Below are 21,255 nucleotides of genomic sequence, written 5' to 3' on the forward strand. Positions count from 1 at the left end.
ATGTTTAAACGTCTCCATTTATCTGAAAAGGACACTCAGAATTTTGGGAATTCTACATATCTGGGGTTTAAACTTTTACTGTTTAATTACCATTTGTGTAATTTCCAAACAGGCTGCTACTGGCGCGATAAATTTCAAACTCGAATCTCCTTTGCGACAAGTAGCTATCATAAATACACTTTTTAACTGTTTTTTAACGGTAACATTTGCATTCTTTTCTCTTTTAAGATTCCATATTTCACATTTAAAGATTGAGATTCAAATCGTGGAAGTTTTACAAATATTGAAAATATTCTAGATGAAATTCTTATTCCCACTTTTTCTAAGCTGTGAAAATGAACGTCACCTGTTACGTTTCCTTTAAGATATTTTGACCACGCACACATAAATGACAAAGTAAAGATCATGAAAGTCTCGAGAGAGCAAAAAGTAAATAAATGAACCCCTCGGCTGGAACGCGAACCTAACATCTAAATTGTGAACGTGCCCCAAATAAATTTATGTAAATATGTCTTTCCGTAATGGCTGATCAATCTAATTTAGTCGGAAATTCGAGTGGTGCGTTGAGCAAAAATGCCGTCGCGTCGTAAATATTTTATTAATTTCGATCGACGAACTAATGGAAATAAAGATTCAATTGACGATGTATCTTAAAGTCTATAAATCGTACCGAGAAAAAATAAATGAAATTTGAGAGGCGGAACATTAATTAGCAAAGATCAATAGACGTTCGCAGCTAAACAGTCTGCTCCGGATACAGGTGGCTTCCACTCAACCACATGGTCCGGCAGTCTCTTCCGGACATTGTGTCGCAACAAAGCGTTTACGTGGAGTTACAAACTAGCACAAACTGCAAATATTTGCACGCTTAAACACTTCAAGCGCAAACAAACAATAACCTGAATTAAGATTTACTGATTTATGAGATGAGAGACGAGAGCTAGGTGCCAAAATGTCTCATTTAATAACCAAAGTCGGGATTAATGTTTGATGGGGAGAGCTTACAACGCCACTTTTAAACGACGAACGTCAATCAAAGGCGCATTCCGCTTGATTAACGCCGGATTTGAGAAACCGTTTTGATCAGGCAAAACAAGACTTCCTAAATGACGTACTTAACGACGGAAAAACAAGATTGACTTTGACGAAACCGATCTTTGATTTTATACGTCCTAATTAATCGAGTGAACGACATTGCCTTGGCTTTGATGTGAACTAAGAATGCGACTTCACTGTTGATTTAATATTTAATTACTGGAAATATTCCTTTATAATTAATATTTTACGTGTGTTGCCACTGATCAAAGACTTGACGTTGCGCAAGTAATAATTTGTGGCTCTAGTATCGATTCAAGTTTTTCTACAATCGCGTGTCAAAGTTATATTTTGCGGTTGGTTGTCGCTCGACGCAGAAAATTAATTTTCGAATTCATATTGACACAGTTTGCATATTCCCAAATGTAGTTTCAACACAGGTCATTTGCTCAGTTTTTAACAGCCTATAGCTCATAACTTTTAAGATAGACAGCATCCAAAAGTTCTCTTTATGACACCTGTTTGCTGTAGGGAGCTCTGCTGGACTTTACGAGTTTGACAAGTTTCGGTCTGATATAAAATTTTATACGCTAAACTTGGATGTACTAATAAAGTGTACGAAAAACGCGGATATGTGCGCTGACTGATGGATATGTTGGTCTGATCGAAGTCATATGCCGAAGGAAATAAATTTAACGAACAAACTTTCCTGATCCGTATGCATAAATTATTGGAATCGTAGCAAGAGAAGTATTTCCCTCGCAAATGATTGAGCTATTTGCTTCGGATGCTTGCATCTGGGAAAAAAGCAAAATGTTTGATGGCTGGCGAATTTGAAAAATACTTTGAGTTGTGATAAAATGTGGAAGTGATTCAATATTATGATATTCGTATTTATTTGAGAAAACTTAAATGAAGGCAATGAGGTTGTCACATTTATCTCTTCCTTTTAACAAAGAGCTTTGTTATTACTAAAGGGCGTTTAATGTGGACGGCGTGTCGAGCTTTGTATAATCCGGAAAAAATGAGATGTAGTGGAAGAATAATGTACAGTCTAATTTGTAGCGAAATTCTTTGAAGTCATGTGGAAATAAGAATACATTTCCTTATACGTCAGAGGCAGAATCAAAAACAGAATAGCCCGGCTTAAAGAAGTTATGAATTTTTAAAATGTAATACGATGGCAGTGTTTTAAAACTCGATGTTTATTTTTCCTCTGACCACTGTTTTGTAGAATGAAATTTAAATTCGTCTAAAGTAAGTAATGTGAGAGTGTAGATCTCTTCTTTGAATCAATCAATTTGGCGCAGTGGATGATGGGATCCGTTATGTGCGTGAGCCCTTCGTTTTGATTAGCCGTGTTTGTGTGAAAAGAGTGAGAATAGTGAAGTGGAAAGACAGTTTTTCTCGATTTAGTTCCCAAGAGAGGGACGGGTGTAGGGTATCTGTTTAAAATCCTCGACGGTGATTGTGGTTTCGGCAGTATGGGTCTCGAGAGGGTCGGTCTGAGGTCCTTGAGCAGTCACGATAGCGTGCCGTCGGTCCCGCGAGAGTTCCGCCGTTAATCCGTCGCTGACCGCAGCAAGCTTCTTGAATCACCTATCGCACATAACAATCAGCGACAGGACAATGCTAGGGCGAATTCCACATCCTGACAGCAATCGCGTCCGTTTGCATCACAGCCCACGAAGCAGTTAACCCGGATTGCGTCAATTGAGCTCCGGCTGGGAAAACCGAAAACCTGTCTGTCATCCGTAAACCTTTGTCGAATAGAAAGAGATCATTATTCAACAGAGGAAATTGAATATGTTATTATATTAAGCTGTCACCGAGGGCCATCGGCGGGGATCAATATGTCATTCTCTCGTAACCGGTCTCATAATCAAATCACAATGATGCATTATTTCTTCCAAGAATTTCGCTTTAAATGACGGCTCTCCGATAAGTTCCCTTCCATTACCGAACAATACCTACGAGGAACGCTCGAGAGAAGATTAATTGCTCAAAAATATATTTTTGTTTTTATACAAGTGAAATAGAGAAATGAAGCTTTTTGTTTTTGTTATTCGTGACTCCTAGAAACAAAAACAACCCCAGGGTGCGATATCAGATAGCGTCGTTTCTCCAGAGATGTCCAAGCTGTCTCAGGGTGGGCGGTCTCCAATGACCGCAATCGATTACTATATCGCCTTTTAGCACATACGGCCCCAATTCGCACCATGACACCGTAAATCATCACTAACGATACTCATCCACTCAGCTTTTACTGTATACAATTGCACTATAACGAAAAATTAATCTGCGCCAAACCATAAATCTACGCCCGATGATATAGAGATCCTCAAATTAACGAATCCTATATTTATTTTTATAACCAGAAACCCGCCCAGAAATGAAAAGAAGCAAATATCAACCAAAACTACACTCATCAGAATTTTGCTAAACAACCTGATTTAATAGACAGATCAATATTTTCCGATAGCTTTAAAATAGAGGGAATATCCAAAGATAATATTGTTCGAAAACAGCAGCGAATAATTTCCTTTGACTGGAAACATGAAGGTACGCGAGCACAATAAATTCTTTTATATCCATAGAGTTTTTACTTTTTTTATCAAGGATCTAAATCGCAGTTATGTACAAATGAATACTCGAAATGCACATGGCGCGACAATGTTTCCAGTTTTCCCTGAAACTTAACTTTATTCCGTCTAAACATAAACTCAGATCCGAACTTTCTCTCGAAGATCATGTTACTACACTCGCAACATGTCTTTTAACGACTTGATCTTTAGCAACTTATATCCTTCCTGACCACCGACATGTCATATCTTGAGTGTCCAGAACTTTGCGAATATAGTAGAAGATGTACACTTCGATGCCACTTTTCATGTAGTTATATAAACAGTTTTAGTTTAGTGGCAAGAACGTGCTTAAGAGTTTAACTTTGATAAGGTATGCTGCACCTTATTTTCCGGTTTGCTCTAAAGTATTAATGGTTAGAACATGAGAGTTTTTCTCAATCAGTTTTGATTCTAGTAGCATCCTGCACGAGTGCTGGAAAATCAAAGTAAGTAGGTACCTTTATGATTGGCTTTTCTCGAAATCGATTGTGAAGTGAGATTTGTAAGATAATGTGCGCTTGCAGTGGTGAACACGTATTCCAAAGCCAAAACATTATCTGAGTAGATGGTATGTTTGAGCTGCTTTCAGCATTATTTCCAATATAGAACAACCATTAGCATTTGGTCTAATGATAAGTTACTGCATTCATGGTTATGTTTGCAGGATCTCTTGTAATTTGGGGTGTGCTTCATGTAATAACCTTACAGATACAAAAAGCCGTTTTGGCTTAATAGTAAATTAGAGAGTAAATTCTTGCTTGTAAAAACATAGTTCTCAGATAATAATCTTATTATTCTTGAGAGACTTAGTTGTGTATACAGATCTCGTGAATATTAATTATGAATATATTACACCTATCCTAAACAAATTAACTGGATCAAGCTTATGGTACGGAAATTACGACAATTAAATACTTTGTTCAAATTTATGCAATACCAAAAATTTCCTTTGTTTGTATAAATGTAAATCGTAATAGGAGGAACACGGAAATTAAACGTTTGCTCTGGAAAACATAACATTTATCCTGCAAATACATTGTTTACTTTTTTGTTGATATCTCTTTATTATGTCAAGAAACATGTGGTCATTGTTCATTCAAACAACTCGATACTATTTGAATCTTTAAAAAAAATAGAGTAAGTTACTTTGTACAAAATTGATCACTTATTAAATAACTAAAACATAAAATGTGTATTTATAAAATTTAGCAAGAATTCAAATGGGGAGAATAATTTTAGAATTGTTTCTAGGCTATTTTCACCGGTAATTTGCATTACCTAAAACTCTAATAATATAACATTCCATTTTTTACTAACAAGACTGAAGCAATCGGATATGGATGTTTTTCTATTTTAAGCAAAAACTTCATTAAACTGCAATGTTCTCATTTCGCATATTTTAGATCTAATAAAAAGTGAAAGCTCAATCTCTTTTCGTGATACTCAAAGGTTACAAAATAGTTTTAAAATGAACCAATTTTGTATAAAAAATAAAAGATAAAACCACCCGACAAATTCCTATTTCAGATATTTATTCATTATGTACAAAACCGTGCTATTTTAAAAAATCTGGCGCATCCACTACATTTTTGAGTCAAATAAATTCCAGCCATTAAAAATACATCTATAAAATAACTGCAGAAATCAATATAAAATGTAAACTAACACCCGTGCAAACAGTGCGCAATACGTTTTTAATGCTAGAAAATTCTTGCTGGTTAATTAAAAGAACTTTCCTTTAGGCTAGAATGCCACAGAAAACTTTGTAAAACTTAACGCAAAGCTTGAAAATACATATTTTAATAAAAAATATTATTGAAAACCATCCATAGTCAATGCAACTTAAACACTTTTAGCGTAATTGAATAAAATTATAGCAAGTTGTTTAGCGATGCAGCCGAATTAGAAAATGGGGATAATGCTTGCACATTAATTTGAGCCACAAACTTGGGAACCCAACAATAAATTGTGTGATGTATCAGAATAGCACAGAATTGAATGAAATCTCCGAACTGTGTCTGTTTATTATTATTGACAGCATTATTAGTTATTCCATTTTACCTAATAAATTGTATCGAAATATTTTTATTCAAATATTTTATTAATTTCTTATATTTGCTAAAAAAATGATCCACGAAGCATGTTGCCCCAATTAGGCTCGTGGCGATTATTGACACAAAGGAGATCAGTTTTATGCCTCCGATATATCATTTTCGATCCGTTAATTAACGTATAGCAGTCGTGTTTCTTTTATTCATGATTTCGGCCTAGTCTGTCATGTTTGCATACAACATGACGCACATAATGCTGTAACTGACATCTCACCGCAGATCGTATCCTACCAGCGATCCATCAAATCCCCTTGTCATGTAGCCAACCGGCAATCATTGATATCAAATTCCTCCCTTGCGACACGCAATGTATTATTTCCGCAGCATCCCCAGCACATTTCATACTCGGACCCTTAACGAATACGCTCCCAATCAATTGTCGTTATTTTCATAGTGTTAAATCTCGGGCGCACAGCTTTATTTCTGTTCCGAACGCGATAAGGACGCCAAAAGGCTTGATTTGCATAATAACCTCCTTAAGCTCCGGCTCTGTGGAAACTGCTGCGGGACTTGAACCAATTTAAAGAAAATAAATTATTTTCGTCCGTTGTGGCCAGGTTTTGCGAACAACAGGTAATATAATTAAAAGAAAACATCAAGCAGACCTTGTAGTTGTTAAAAAACAATCCGCTGGGCTATAGTTTGATTTCGATCATTCTAAAAAGTCTCGCTTCTCGTGTACAATCAACGAAAGAGATTTTAGGTATAAATTAATTGGGAAAATGTTTTGTAGACTCGGGCTGATTAATTAGTTACCTGCAGCATTAATTATAACTTTTACGTATCTTTAATATTATCTAGCAGTTCTAGTTTCTCTAATTAGGGGGTTTTAAAACAGGCACATTTGTGCATAAAAATTGTCAAAAATATGCTAATCTGATTAATCGCTCGTGCGTATAGCAAAACATGAAAAATACGTGGCAGTTCGAATGCGTTATGACCCTTTTTTAACGATGGTTTTCCGGGGAGACAAGGTTAAAGCCGAAATGAATACAAATGTTGACCCATTTTATAAAGTCCTAATAAATATAAATGGCACCTGATTTTCCAGCCCAACTATTGGTTTAGTTTACGCCTCACTAATGGAATCAAGCCGAAAGTTCCACCAAATTTCGAATTTAAATCATTAACTATCCTAGAGCAACTTTATTGACTTGTAAATTGAACATCCGTTTCGTCAGCGAGATCTACGGGTAATAGCAGCGCAAGTGAAGTCGGCAATAGATCACGATCTAGAAAAGTTGATTTTATTAGTATTTGTGATGAGAAGCCATAAACCGCGATCAAGATGGTCTATTTTATTACCAGGGGTGAGTCAAGCTAAATTTCCTCTGCAGCAAATCGAAATTAATTAAATTCAATTAAACCAAGCTCTTGTCTAGACGCAGAAAAATGTTGGGTATTTTTCGCAAAAAAATTGCAGACGTATTATTTCAAGCTGTATTCGGGAATAACATCGTCACTTCAAACTTTGCAGCGATTTTATTAAGCAGATCCCTGAAGAAGAATTAGACGGTTTAATTCGGACCAAGTTGTTGCGGTAATGCTTCTACCGTGTTTTAACAACCCAATTTAAATTAATCCTAGGCTAAGTAGTTTATAACAAACTTTTAACTAAAGAAAGAAAAGTTGTAATTTTAGTTTGACGACAACAGTCCGCTATGGGTAAAATATTGAAAAAACTTTCGACGAAAGGTACGTTTTAAGTGTCAGTGGCGTTGTTCTCAAAGAAATTAAAACTTTCAAAGCATTCGCTACCAACAAAATTGAACTATTAGTTTGACTTTATTTATGTCAATTGTTGCACACAGCTGGAGACATCCCGTTGTAATTGCGTTATTTAACAACTCTATGAAAGAAATAAATAAACTGACAACAATTATTGTTGAATTGTTAAACTAGTTTCTACATATTTTAGAACCGATAGGACAGAAATCGGATTTATTAAATTTAATTATTCCGGCGCCTCCACCAAAAGTAGAATTTTAATTATTTTCTTTTGTAGAACATCTACGTCTCATTTCAGCCTTCTACACCGCAAAAAGTGTCATTTTCTTTGAAAAGTAATTATTCAGTTGTGTTACAAGGTACGTCAAATCTGGAAAACCACAAAAAGGTTGTCGTGACATTTACATGCAGAATTGAACAATGGAGCTTTATTGCCGCAAACAAAAAGCCGTTGCTAACAAAGTTTATAAATTTAAGTGCATAAATAATTATACCGCATTTACAAATCCAGAAATGTTGGTAGAGGTATCGAATAAAATTATACGCTAACTTTACCATTATCATGCCATTTTGTCAAACAGGAATCTGATAGATAAAAGGTTTATCGAAGTGAATAAGTTTGCCGGATATTGAAACAGGACACCGGAAATTCAATGGCCGATATAAATAAGCTCTCACATAATCTTCCAAAATGCATTACGTAAAAACAACGGAAAGTCGTGGTAATTTGATGACAACGATCAAGTTTAGAGTCAACTAGAAGTTTACCACGTATTAACTAACGCAGTAATAATTAGCTTTCGCTTTGGAATCTTTGAATGTATTTGCACATCAAACAGTCAATTAACATATCCAATATGGGAATTTTAATCGAAACCGTTAGCCAATAACACAATTTACATTCTTCAAATCGGCCAAAATACAATTGTCGCACCCGCATCTAGTTTAAATAATAAATATGCTCGGTAAATAGTCGCTAATTAAACAACAGTGCAAATATTTGATGACCACTGGTCGTTTAATTGCAGCGTTGGTGCAAATGTAATTAGGTCGGAAATTCGTAGGTGAAATCGGCCTTTCGTGGACGGGCACCTCTTGAAAATAGCAGTGATCCCATTCCAGCAATTATACTTAAATTCACGCTCATAAAAAATTATATTACTAAATCCTTCCCCGGAAAAATTGCCGGGTAATTACAGTCGAATCCCAATTTTAATGCAACATGACGTTGATGAATTGGCCTTCACAAAAGATGAAAAGAATTGTTTATTTGTGACGAATATAAAAAAAAGATGCCGGATACTGTTAAATCAGCGTAAGTGATAGATCACGCGATCTGTCTCTAGGAGTTATCCCTGAACTTAGCAGAAGACGATGTATCATGGACCCGGACACTTTAACAACATTATGGTTCTTATTTTAACTAAATTAACTTACCTGTCGGATGATCCTTGACCCTTCCATGATATCGATTTATTGATTAATGATTACAATTTAGATCAGATCAGCACCGGCTAAACCTGTTGTCGAAATGAAATTTAAACGTTCCGCTTTGAAATAAATCAAAATAAAAAATTCGCATTATGTACTCGACAAGCGAGGCAGCGGCTATTTTTTGTGTTCTACACGGAAATCACATTACAATTTACCTCAAAAAGAAATTAAATTTCGTTACGATTAAATGGAGATTTGGCACGATTCATATTCCTAAAAAAACCCGAAATGGAAATATAACATTAATCTCGACATTCCCTTGACTTTTTACCCTCTGATTAAATTTAAACAAACATGTTCTGCAAACAAGCTGTTAATTAATCCGATCTAAGGACTATTGTAAAATCCATTGTGGACAAATTTATTGATTATTGCATAGTAATATAATTCGTTTTTAGTAAACAAAAGCAAAAATGTCTGCCCAAAAAATGAAAAAAAAAAGATGTGTAGGTGTAAGTACCCAAATTGTAATTTCAATTATTTGAATACAAACTGAATTAAAAATTATTATTTACATTTTTTTATAAATATTAATTAATATTAATAATTAATTAATTATTTAGAAAATTTTTAGTCAGATGTTAAATAATAATACTAAATTTTGTTGTTTATCAAGAGAAAATTTCAGTAATTTGATCCTTTAATAAAATAAATATATGAAAACCATTCGATTTATATTGAAAATTTCATCATTGCTCGCTTATTTTTAATCCAATTGAAATTCTCGCTTTGTGTCAGAATTCATCAAAACAATCCAACATAGAAAATTTGTAAAATTTGCCTGTAGAAAAACGTTTCAGTTATTGAAAAATAGAAACATTGCAAAAATTTTTTCAACGAACTTTTTGTATGCAGGCTTTTCCACACATAGAAGACGAGAGTTTCCATTAAACTGAATGTAGTATTGAATAAATAAACACAAAGAGATAAGTGTTCCATGAAACGTCGGTTGAAAAAACAATTTTCAAACGAACCACCGGAAAAATTCACTTTGTGTATTAGCAGATCTTTTTGTTTTCAATTAAGTTGGGTAAGTGAGTTTTGTAATCACAGTTAGGTACTCGACGGCCGCCATTACCCAATTGAATTACACAGCTCTTACATGGGATTATATGTGCTGTATGCAGCGTTCTTTTTCATTAATTCCAGCCTCAGCTGATGTTATTAAACAAAATTTAGAATCCTTCCCCTCGGGAATCCTATTTAAAAATATTTAAATTTTTTCAACGCAAAAGCTCTCAATGTAGGTAAAAGTTCTTTCAGTATTCTAATCCACGCCGCATTCCATTAACTGACTCGCATTGCTAATGAACCACTTAAAGATAGAGAATTTGCGAAATAGAGGTTTTTACATGGTTGGATTATACCTCAATTAAAACTTAAATGAAAGCCCGCATATTCTAAATAGAAGTCACTCTGCTTAAGTGAGCAACTCGGAAATCGGATTGGGTCATTTCATTTATTTATTACCGCATTTCTATGGAAAGTTTTTTCGATCCGGAAAACGAGTGGTGAAAATTCACCTGTCTAAGAACCGCTAACCCAACATCTGCGAAGTCAGCAACTTCGAGAATTAATTTTAAAAGCTTTAGTCGTAAAATTGCGGAAAAATACAGTTTCATTTTAAAAACTACGAAATTGAAATGTGCACAACGTTCTCTGTATCTACTTTTCTGCAACTTAAATTTTTCAGAAAGAGAAAATTTTATTACTGCTGACAATATAAAATTACTTCGAAGTCGACGACAATAATTACGACCTAGAAAATTCAAATGCAGAGTAATAAAATTAACCTTTCGTGCTTGAATGGTAATGAAAAAATTTGCACGCACGAGTTCTAGGTATTTGTATGTGTTAATTACGCTAAATTTAGCAGAAAATATATATCACGAGAACTAAAATTAAAATGGTATTTTTTGATTCCGCAATTTGCAATAACAGTCAGCATCCCAAATTCACATGAATTTTAAAGCAACGCTTTTGTAACAAAGCACCATAAAGTCGTATTAAACTAACTCCAAAATTATCCACCACCGACGCCAGGTAAAGCTTATTATGTAGATTTATTACTGTTTTACTTTTTTTCTTAAATGGAAACAGCCTTTCTCAGTCAACCATTAACACTGCAAATTTGTTTGAAATGAAATCGACCAAAGTCAGCTTTGTTATTTTATTTCCATTCCCAATCCTCTCGCTGGATTTTTTAATTCTAAAATAAAATTTCGTTCGGTTTAGGTAATGTGATCATCGGAATATTGGTCCAGATCAATAACAAAGCCAAGTATCTGGATATGTTTTCGATTCGATGAACACTTCTGGTAGCTTCTGGTTGTGTACTTTCATTGAGAAATAAACAATCTCGGATTAGATCTCGTGCTATTGACGTGAACATATTTACACAGACTCGGACCAAAATCAAGCAGAATAATACAATGTGTTTACCTCGCAGATAGATTTTTCTCAAATTCTACAATAGATATACAAAGGCAAACAAACCCTGGATTTGTGGTCTCAGCTAGTAGGCACTATTTAATTAATAAAATATTCTCTTGTATTTTAGCAGGAAAAATGGTCTGTGTGGTAACTACAATGATTCAGAGAACTAAACCATGCTAATATAGTAATGAGTTCCGAATATGCAAACCTGATTTACATTAATGTTGTTTCCTGCATTAGTGTTGTGGTTTGATGATTGAATTGCGGTTTGCAAATCTATCGTTCTAAGGCAAGCTAAATAAATTAACCTTTAGCGGCAGTATCGACGTTTCTGTTACCAACTGGAGGAATTCATTTTCATAATGTTATTCTGCACTACTTTATCAAAAAGTTTTGAACAATCAAATAACTATAAACGGACGTATTCTATATATGTATATTAGTTTTGCCATAACTTATTCATGAAACTCAGCTTAGCTGACATAAATCCCACACAAATGACAAATTTTTGGTTTATTATAATCTATCTAAAGTAGCTTGGAAGTTATACTAAGCTAAGCCAAATATTACATATTCTAAATAGCTGCTTTTTTAAATTTTTTCTATAATTATAATAGTTTTAATAATGCAGTTGCGATCAATCAATTGATGGTTTGACAGACAAAAACAACTCGCTTTTAAACCTTTTTACTCTGATTTAGATTGATCGCATAAAATTTAAAACATAAAATTCAATGAAAATAACAGCAAACTTAAAAATTACTGAAATTTTTAAACAGAATTAACGAGCTAATTTGCGAATTGTTCCAAATTATAAAAAATGCACTGTAAAAAACACAAAGTCGGGTTTTTATAATGAAAATTTTAATGGAATCGATTTCCACACTCATTTTGATCACAATTAGATGTGACATTCAAAGCATGAATTGTTTATTATTTCACCACCAATCTCGTTATGCTTGCTTTTCACAAATCAACTTTTTATGACATGGAGCCATTTTGCGTTATGTGTCAATCTTTCATAATTAACAAATAACTGTGATCGAGAAATTTTCTTCTAAACTGTAATAAACAGACTCCAAAAGTGAAAACTAGTTTAATTTCAACTGCGCAAACATCAGAAAAGTTTAAAGCCGGCACAATAATGACGCCTGCCATAATTAGTAAATAACACGACGCGAGTTAACAGAAAGTGAACTTTGTAATTGCCCCGATGATTATCATCTGGGCAAATTACTATTGACTATAAATTTACTTTGATGGGGTCTTATCCCATTCAAACTCCTTATTAATTAAGTCTGCCTGTTCGTAACTTTCAGTAAAGAACAAAGAGTCGTGATTGCAATTATGATGTACGAGACGAGAGATTTCATTTTGCTCGAACACGCGAAATAACTGAATTTTTCCATGCTTTCGATAAAACAGAAACACACAAATAACCAAGTGAAGCGAACGGATTTTATTTAAGCATCCTGTCAGCCGAAGAAGAGAGTGGTTTCCTTGTTCATTTAGTCGAGTTAAGCACGGGTAAAAGCGTTAAGTGATGAAATATAAATGAGAATAAAACACTCGCTAAGGAGATGTTCCGTTCATTCAATGACACGTTGGGAACACTTCTGTTTTATTATTAAAACGGCAATAAGAAATTATTATCGGACATAACTTCAAAGCTTATACCAAACAATATTTATTAAGCCAAGATAACAAAAAATGTGCGAGAATTTTCCGCTTGTTTTTCATGAAGGTGAGAAACATTAATAACTGATTTTCACGTTTGATTTGGTTAACGCGAGATTTTGTTTACACATCAGATTATCCTGTTTTTACTGTCATCAGTATGTTTCGTCGACGATATTTTAATATAAATATATCATTTTAGAAGTCTTCCACTTATATTGCTGAACTCTGCTCGAAATGATCGATTATCTTGAAAATAAACTTCTCGTCCTACGTTGGCAATTTTGATATGATTTTTTTGATATGACAGGATAACACACTCTAATCTGAATATATCGAATCCTGTTTTTTATCTCTGTGTTGGAATATTTATGTTTCACGGTGGGTTGACATGCTTGTCATTAATCTTTAATTTTTAATATCTAAGTTTGGGTGTTCAAAATTTAATTTGAAATTAACGAACGAAGTAAGGAATATTTTAGACCGATAATAAAAATCTGACAACCTTTGAGTAACTAGAAGTAGTTGCCAAGCATGTAAAATTAACTGATAAGAAGACACGTGTGCTATTGTACTTGTGAAACAATTCATAATACCATGTTAGTCAGTTGTAATTTTATTTTATACGTTAGGAAATCTGATGTTTTTCCAATTGACATTAATCGAAAATTTTCTGCTTCGAGTACCTGCGTATGACAAGTAGATACTTGTACTTCTTAGTTGAATTAAACTAAACCTGAAACTAATATCAGTTGGTTTATTGGAAAGTTCAATTAGCATATGTGCGCATTTGAAGTTTAGAAATCAATTAAAATTAATCAAATCTAGACTTAATCAATGGAAATCTTTTTAAATACAATTTTGAATAACCTGAAAATACCATAACTACATTTTACAAAATTATTAGAAAGAGCAGTGTACACAGTTCCGATAAATATGAATTTGAACTCCGAAATTCACGTCCGACCCTTTTCAAAATAAACAAACAATTCAATTTTTGTGTCACTATTAGCGTACTTTGCTGGCAAATAGAACCTCTTCAATAGAATTATCCGATAATGGTGGTATTTTTTAATAATTTCCGAGCGTGTTTTTTATTCTCTTCCTCGCTTAACCATGTTCCAGCTTTATTCAATCATATTTTTTTTCATAACTGTAGTAGTGATTGATTGGATTCTGGCTACGAAAAAATAGATTTTCGATACAAATTTGCAAAATCTGCCAGTTTGTCGAGCTCTACCACCAGTCAAATTTAATGCAGTAATTTCTGTTTCACTTTGCAATAATAATTCTTTCATTGAAATGTTGTGTGAGACATCAGCGTTATTATTATACCATATCAAAGAATCATTATAAGCATTCTTTTGGGCAGAATCAATATCAAGAACACATAGTTTGTGTAGTTCGGCACAAGTGTATCCGATAGAAAATCGTAAATCGGTTTTTCCTTCTTTTATTTTATTTTGATTATCTTCAGTCGACCGTTCCTATCTGACCCATCTCCGAACTTAAAATTGCTAATTTTCCATCGAATATACTTTGAATAACATTTGCACAGTCAATTTCAATTACTTAAATTGATTTTTTTGAGTTCAACATCTGAGGACACTTTATATTACGTTTTCAGTCTACAGCAGATTTTTCCCATTTATTTCTAGTTTGTAAACAAAATAGGAAACACGATTTCTTGATTAGATTGCATTACTTCATTGCAAAATCTAATTGATCGCTTTTGGAGCAAAGATAAACATAGTTGCTGATGTAAAACGTATAATTCCAATTAAAAGATGCAACTGAGTTCGTGATATCTTTTAACAACGTTTCACAGAATGCATCGTACGAAAGGCACGTACTTCATTTATACCAAATCACATTTTACGATGTTCGCAATGACATTTATTCGAAGTAAGACCTTTAGAACATGAATAACAATGTCATTCTCGGTACATTAAGCACGGGCGCTTTTGTCGAAAGTAAGTAATCCGCTATAATCTTAAATGTCAATATTCAAGTCGTAAGTTGACTAAAAATTTTAATTTTTCAAAAGCGCGCATTGCGTGACCGCAAGTGTCTGGCTGCTGTCGCCGGTGCTTTCAAGACATGAAATGATCAGCACCCCTTGATTTCAGCACTGTAATAACTCATAGCCAACTGCGTTCATATATCAAGTTATCGTCATTGATTAATCTACTTGAAGGGTTCATGGTTGTTGGCGAAGTAATTTGTTTCAGGTTGTACAGGGGTGGTGTTAATTTTCTTTGTTTTGGGAACTTCATTGGACGCCCGAAATCGTAAACAACACAGGCGAGCATTTAAAAACAGCCCAACAAGTTTTAATAGATTACCGTTTAACTCAAGAACAGATCTTTACCCACTGTCACCGGTTAATGGCCTCGCGAATTAATGAAATGGAAAATCGACCTCAACACCACTTAAAAAACAAACTCTTTCTATGCGGCTTTGATCAATTATTCAAGTAACGAAAAAAAACGTTTCTGTATTTAACCGACTCTAATAGGAGACACTAATTGTGGTAATTCCTACGTCAACGTAGCAAAGGTAATTACTAATTAGGATCGTTCTGTAAAAAATATACTCATAAATGTAAAATATTTAAATACGGACCTAACTCGTGACCAAAACCTTTAAGTCCAACTTGCCTAGAAACTATGACCGTCGTCATTAGCATCAGCCATAACTAGCTCAAGTTAAGAATTGTAATGAAGCTTGGCCCATAAACGAAACGAGCTCTCCTCATTCGCAAAATTTCGTTATGTGGAAGTTCCACATTGTTATAGTACATAAATACAGAATGGAAAATTGAACTTCCTAAAATAGGTCAAGTCGATTCAACACTAGATTGCCCGTAAAAATAAATGTTTACTCGGAACTTTCAGACAAAAAGGAAACACCACATCTAGAAATTATGAAGCTTTTATTAGAAAATCGTCTAAAAATAATTTTCTTTATGTCGACATTTCCAACTTTAAACCCACGTAACTCACGTTGATATGTGTATTATTATGTAAGTGATATAAGGTTTTCGTTACGATAAACTAAGTACAGCTGGTGCGTGTTTATTGCCGTTTCGTCTGTGTTATGGCTGCTAATTGCTATGAATTATGTGTTAATGAATTAAAATGAAAATCAGGAATTACACAGTCACGAATTCGAAAGGGTAACATGTGAAAGTTTTTGTACAAAGCCAGATCGAAACAAGAAAAATAAACAATGACACCTATCAATTTAAAATATTTTCAATTCTGTTATCTTCCCAAATTCCAAACAATTATTTTGTATTCCAAATAGCTAAGCTCACCGTTCTCCATTTAAACACATTAAATTTCAATTTAAATCGGATCATGTCAGATAAAACCATTACAACAATGTAATTGACCTCCATCAACATTGAACTACAACTTGTCAGAAACAATTTAGTTTAGGTGCATATATTCCAAATTTTGGCACTTAGGAAATAGATAATTTATACAGTTAATGTCAATAACAGAGTTCAAATCGTTGAAGCCATCATTATGGGAAAAGTTTCCAATACACTGAACTTACATTAAAAGCACAGTAAAGACACTCGCGAGGTGGCACCACGTGCATACATTGTGTAAAACCTCAATTAGAATTGCTAGATATTAGAGCATAAAACTCTAAATAAGGGGGTTCTTAACTACCTAAAAAACCCAATTACCTAAATGAATCTTTGAAAGTTGAAGAGATTCCTAGAGAAATTTAGAAAATCTTAAATATTCATAGAAAATCCCAAAACATCTTATAAAATCATAAATAAAAATCCTAAAGAGTCCTACAGCATTCAGAAATACATACAAGCTGTAACATTAAATAAAACTCGATAAAACAAACAACTTTTTCCTCTTTGGTTTTCCAAAATTTTCAAGTATGTATTTTCCAAAAATTTTTTGATTCTTTAAGTGTCTTTCGTATGCACCTTTTCGTACGCAACAATGTGACACTGACCTTGCCCGCAAAAACGCGGTGCACAAAAAACTTATCTGTTGAATTTACTTTCCTTTGCCCGTTTAAATTAATTTATTATTACATATTTCGTAAATTGAGAAGTTATTTTTCAAAACTCAATAAATCCAATTTAGAATGAAAGTAGATTTCATCTGAATTTGAGATTATTTTGGGTAAATCTAACAATGTACATATATATTTTATTTAATAAAAAACCTCTTGCTAAAACATTGTGTTACATTCTTATGCGAAAAGAAATGAAAAAAATTTAAAGAAAATTGAACAAATTATTTCTAAACCCTTCTAAAAATTTATGAAATGAATTTTCCTATTGAGTTTGGAACGCGATTTTTTAACACGTGCCGACTAATTTAGAACAGGAAATAAGTTAAAAAAATTAAATTTGACTAAGAAAAACAAGAAATCCTACCTTTTTCGTGTTGATAAAACTTCACCAGTCCATGAATGAAATTAAAGAAAGTGTTCAAAGTGATCAGTAATCACCAATATTTTCTTCAAATTGTGCACGTCTAAAAAATCTTTCCTTTGAGCCCAACAGTATTTTGGCCAGCCTCTACGTAAACCAACACCATGTCGAATGTCGTTAACTCGACGTTTGAAAAATTAATCATTTTTTGAGATTCAAAGACTTTCACTTTCCGTAAAACAATGATCTGTTTCCGAAACCGACAAAATTGCAACTAAAATAATTTATGAAATCAAATTATTAAAACGAGGCTATTAAAACCTGGCAAGTTTACAATATACGAGAGATGATCAATTTCCAATATTATTAAAATCTCAAAACTGAGCTCGAATTTTAGAAAGCCGCAAAGGCAAAAAATGTTTGTTTTAACAAGATCTACCATGCACTTATTTCTGTTACACCCTGTATATAGATCATACAGTTATTTCGAGGACATATTCTTTGTTTTTATAGCTCTTAAGCTAAAAGCATTTAGTTCAAATTCTCCCGTAATTTTAATAATTTATACGGGTACCTAAATGTATGAATAAAATGCTAGAATTAATGAGAATTTTACATTATAATTCGTTAGAACTCAAGTGTCTAAACTAGCCCTGACGCGTAAAGTTAATTTTGCTACTACAATGTTTTAAAACAAAAACCCCAAACAGCACGTTTTTCGTTCCAAAGAAGACAGCAAAGTGACTAAATACAACAAAAATGTCTTATGGAATGTAATAAAATTTTGTATCTTGCTGGCATTGTTTGCAGCCAATCTACAGCAGTTCGCAATTTCAAATACGAAGTAAATAAATCTCTCTTGTCATAAAAACTCTTAATAACAACTGCACTTCACATTAAAATCAACGATTTAAAGAATTCGAGAAAATTATATTAAAATATAAGAAAATTTAATGAATACTAAAAGCTAATTGTCCCCCATACCTGGTCTCTCGCAAAATGATCCATCGTAATCTGCCGGTATTAAAAATTTTAGCATCATCGCTCTTTTTTGAGTTAGGCGTGTGGATGTTCGTTACAAACTTTTTATTATTCTCCTTCAACAGGATGTTAAAAATCCACCTTTTGTTTCAGACATTCCAAAGTTCACAGGTCCCATCCTGAACGTAACGGTTCCGGTTGGCAGAGAAGCAGTCCTCGAGTGCGGCGTCGACAACTTATCAAATTTTAAGGTGAGCAGTAATCTCATGAATTTATCTTGCTAATTTGCTCCAACACCAGACGAAAAACCAGAGTTGGACGCCCTAATTAAAGAACGAAGTGGAAAAAAAGAGAAGGGCCAAGACAGTCGTAAATTTAAAAAGTGCGCGAGGAACATTTCCTTGAAATTAAAGTTATTTACCTGGGAAAGTGACGTGAAGAACTTGGCCAGTTCTCGACATTTTAGTGTTGCCACGTGCGAACGAGTAGTGCTCGTTCTTAATTTTGGAAATGGAAGTTTAAATTAACAGTTTTATTATTCCTGAAGGGAAGAAATCCAAGCTGAGACCAAACGCTAATATCGCGCGGAAGTAGCAGGAACAGACGAATGTAGCCCCTACGAAAACAACAAAAATAATATGATGAAATTTACATTTTTTATAAATAAGGATGGTGAGATATGGGACGCGCATGAAAAACTGAGCGGGCATCAATCTAACCGCATTTTTCCAACATTCGCGTCCTCGGAAACTTTCAATGCTCACCCTGCCAAATATAACTGAAATAAATTTACATTATCAATAATGCCTCTTTATAGCAAGAGGATAATAATTCTTCGGTACATCTATCTCAATAAAAGAAACACATATTGGGACCGAAACCATTATCTCAATCATTTTAATAGACAGACGCGTGAGAGGCACTTTAAAAGAAGCTTTTAGGAGAGACTCTTGAAATATAAAGTTTTCTACTAAACTAAATACACCTAAAAATTATCTCGCAAAGTTTGAATGCTCTTTCAGAGATTCACTTCATTTCTATTAAACAAAACATTGGGGTTGCTTATTGTCTTGTACTTCAAGCATCGCAGAATTACCGGTTGATACAAACCAATGTTAAATATTTTCAGGGCTGTCAAAATTAATTAAATACCTGTCCGTGTAACTGCACGAAATTTAGTTTAGGTTGGTAAGTGACATAAATATGCTCGGCCTGTATCATTAAAATCACATAAATTATTAACAGTCTCGTAAATATTAAATACAAAATCTCTTTACAATTGAATCAGAGACTTTACTCAACACAATTTCGTCTCGTCGATCTTAACATAAGAAGATAATTATTTAATGTCTGCTTGCACATAAATCACACTATTATTAAGTATAAAATAAGGTCGCACTAGAATTGTGGACTTTCATAACTAGTGGACATTATTAGCTGTGAAATATATGGCTGCAATTTTTCTTTCCAAACTCATTTGGCAGCACAATTTGCGATAATATTAAATTGTAATTAATTTTCTGGTTGAACAAGTTAAATATTTGACAAAATGCGTTAAATATAGAAATTTTTCCTGAAACTAATCTATAATAGGAAATTCCGTAGTACGATTAAAATCCTGCAATTTTTTGTCTCCTGAGCTGAGTTTATTATTTCGAATTAGACTGATTTATCAAAAATTTAATTGGGCCAATCAAGTTTGCTTGTCTTCTTTGACGCATTGGATTGAATTTTCCAACAAAAGTGGCACACCACGCGTTGATCCAAGCTGTTTATTTTCAATTTTGCAGCTAATAAAACGTTATCTCCTCAATCCAGCGAGTCTAATCCCTCAAATTAGCACCTCTTCCACACCAAAAGTCATTCTCCACACATTTCCTTATTGAATTAATCGAAGACCTGCCACGAAAAGTTAATCCTATCAAAGCAAATATCCTCTGAAACATTAGCAAAGAAAAACGTCTGAAAACCTGCAACGAAAACACGAAATGAATTTACGTGCGCTTCTGAAACGAGATTCGGCTATTATGACTGTTTCTTATTGTTTCTCCATAATTCATAAAAAGCGGTGGCAACACTGTCGCATGTTAGACATTTTTCTAGTAGATTTAATGGCGTTATTAAAAATGCAACACGATGCAAGGATAATAAATCCTGTACGACTTTGGCGCACGTTCAGAGATTAAGCCGAGCTATGTCTTTGGCGGTTAGAGTATCATGTTTGTACTCCCCATACATCTGAAATTCGTGGGGTGACTTTTAGGGGAAGGGCGACTTTGTCATGGATCACATAATAGCTTATCGCCCGTGCAGATAATCCGAATAATTGATTCTCTGCCAAGGAAGACAAATACAGAGTTCATTCGGAAAAAATTAAGCTCGAGTGGGGGAATATTGTATGTTTGAAACGTTCAACAATTATTGTCGGTGGTAATATTGAATTTCTAAATGAAAGACGAACTAATACCGAGCAGACCCTAGGCATCAGTGTAATGAGGAGGTGGATCACACGAAAATTTTTAATAATCCTCAGGCTAATTAATTTCCAACTACTAGGGAAAGTTTTGTCGTAAATATTAGGTCTCAAGTCCCGACTTCCCTTCTTTTTTTCAACTTGAACTCGTGTCCCATAATCCCGAATTTATTATTCGTTTTTAATTAAGGTTTTAAAAGAGCTTATGTAAATTACACCTCTTGCCGGAGTAGCTCCGGAGAGAAAGGGCACATCTCAACAGTTATTACATGCTCTTATTTA

At 33.8% G+C, this 21,255-nt stretch overlaps 1 protein-coding gene across 2 annotated transcripts in view; it reads left to right on the plus strand.

Annotated features, from left to right (window-relative positions):
• The window catches only part of LOC148172453 (neurotrimin-like), a 63,066-nt gene that overhangs the window by 24,175 nt on the left and 17,636 nt on the right, over positions 1-21,255 (plus strand). For both annotated transcript variants that reach the window (XM_088038467.1, XM_088038468.1), the window contains exon 2: positions 18,654-18,751. In XM_088038467.1, the coding sequence (XP_087894593.1) occupies positions 18,654-18,751 (98 nt within the window). The remainder of the gene's footprint in view (positions 1-18,653; positions 18,752-21,255) is intronic.

The sequence above is a fragment of the Gnatocerus cornutus genome, chromosome 6 (genome assembly GCF_029298725.1).
Source record: "Gnatocerus cornutus isolate USDA-ARS CGAHR chromosome 6, icGnaCorn1.1, whole genome shotgun sequence".
In the NCBI taxonomy this organism is placed as follows: Eukaryota; Metazoa; Arthropoda; class Insecta; order Coleoptera; family Tenebrionidae; genus Gnatocerus; species Gnatocerus cornutus.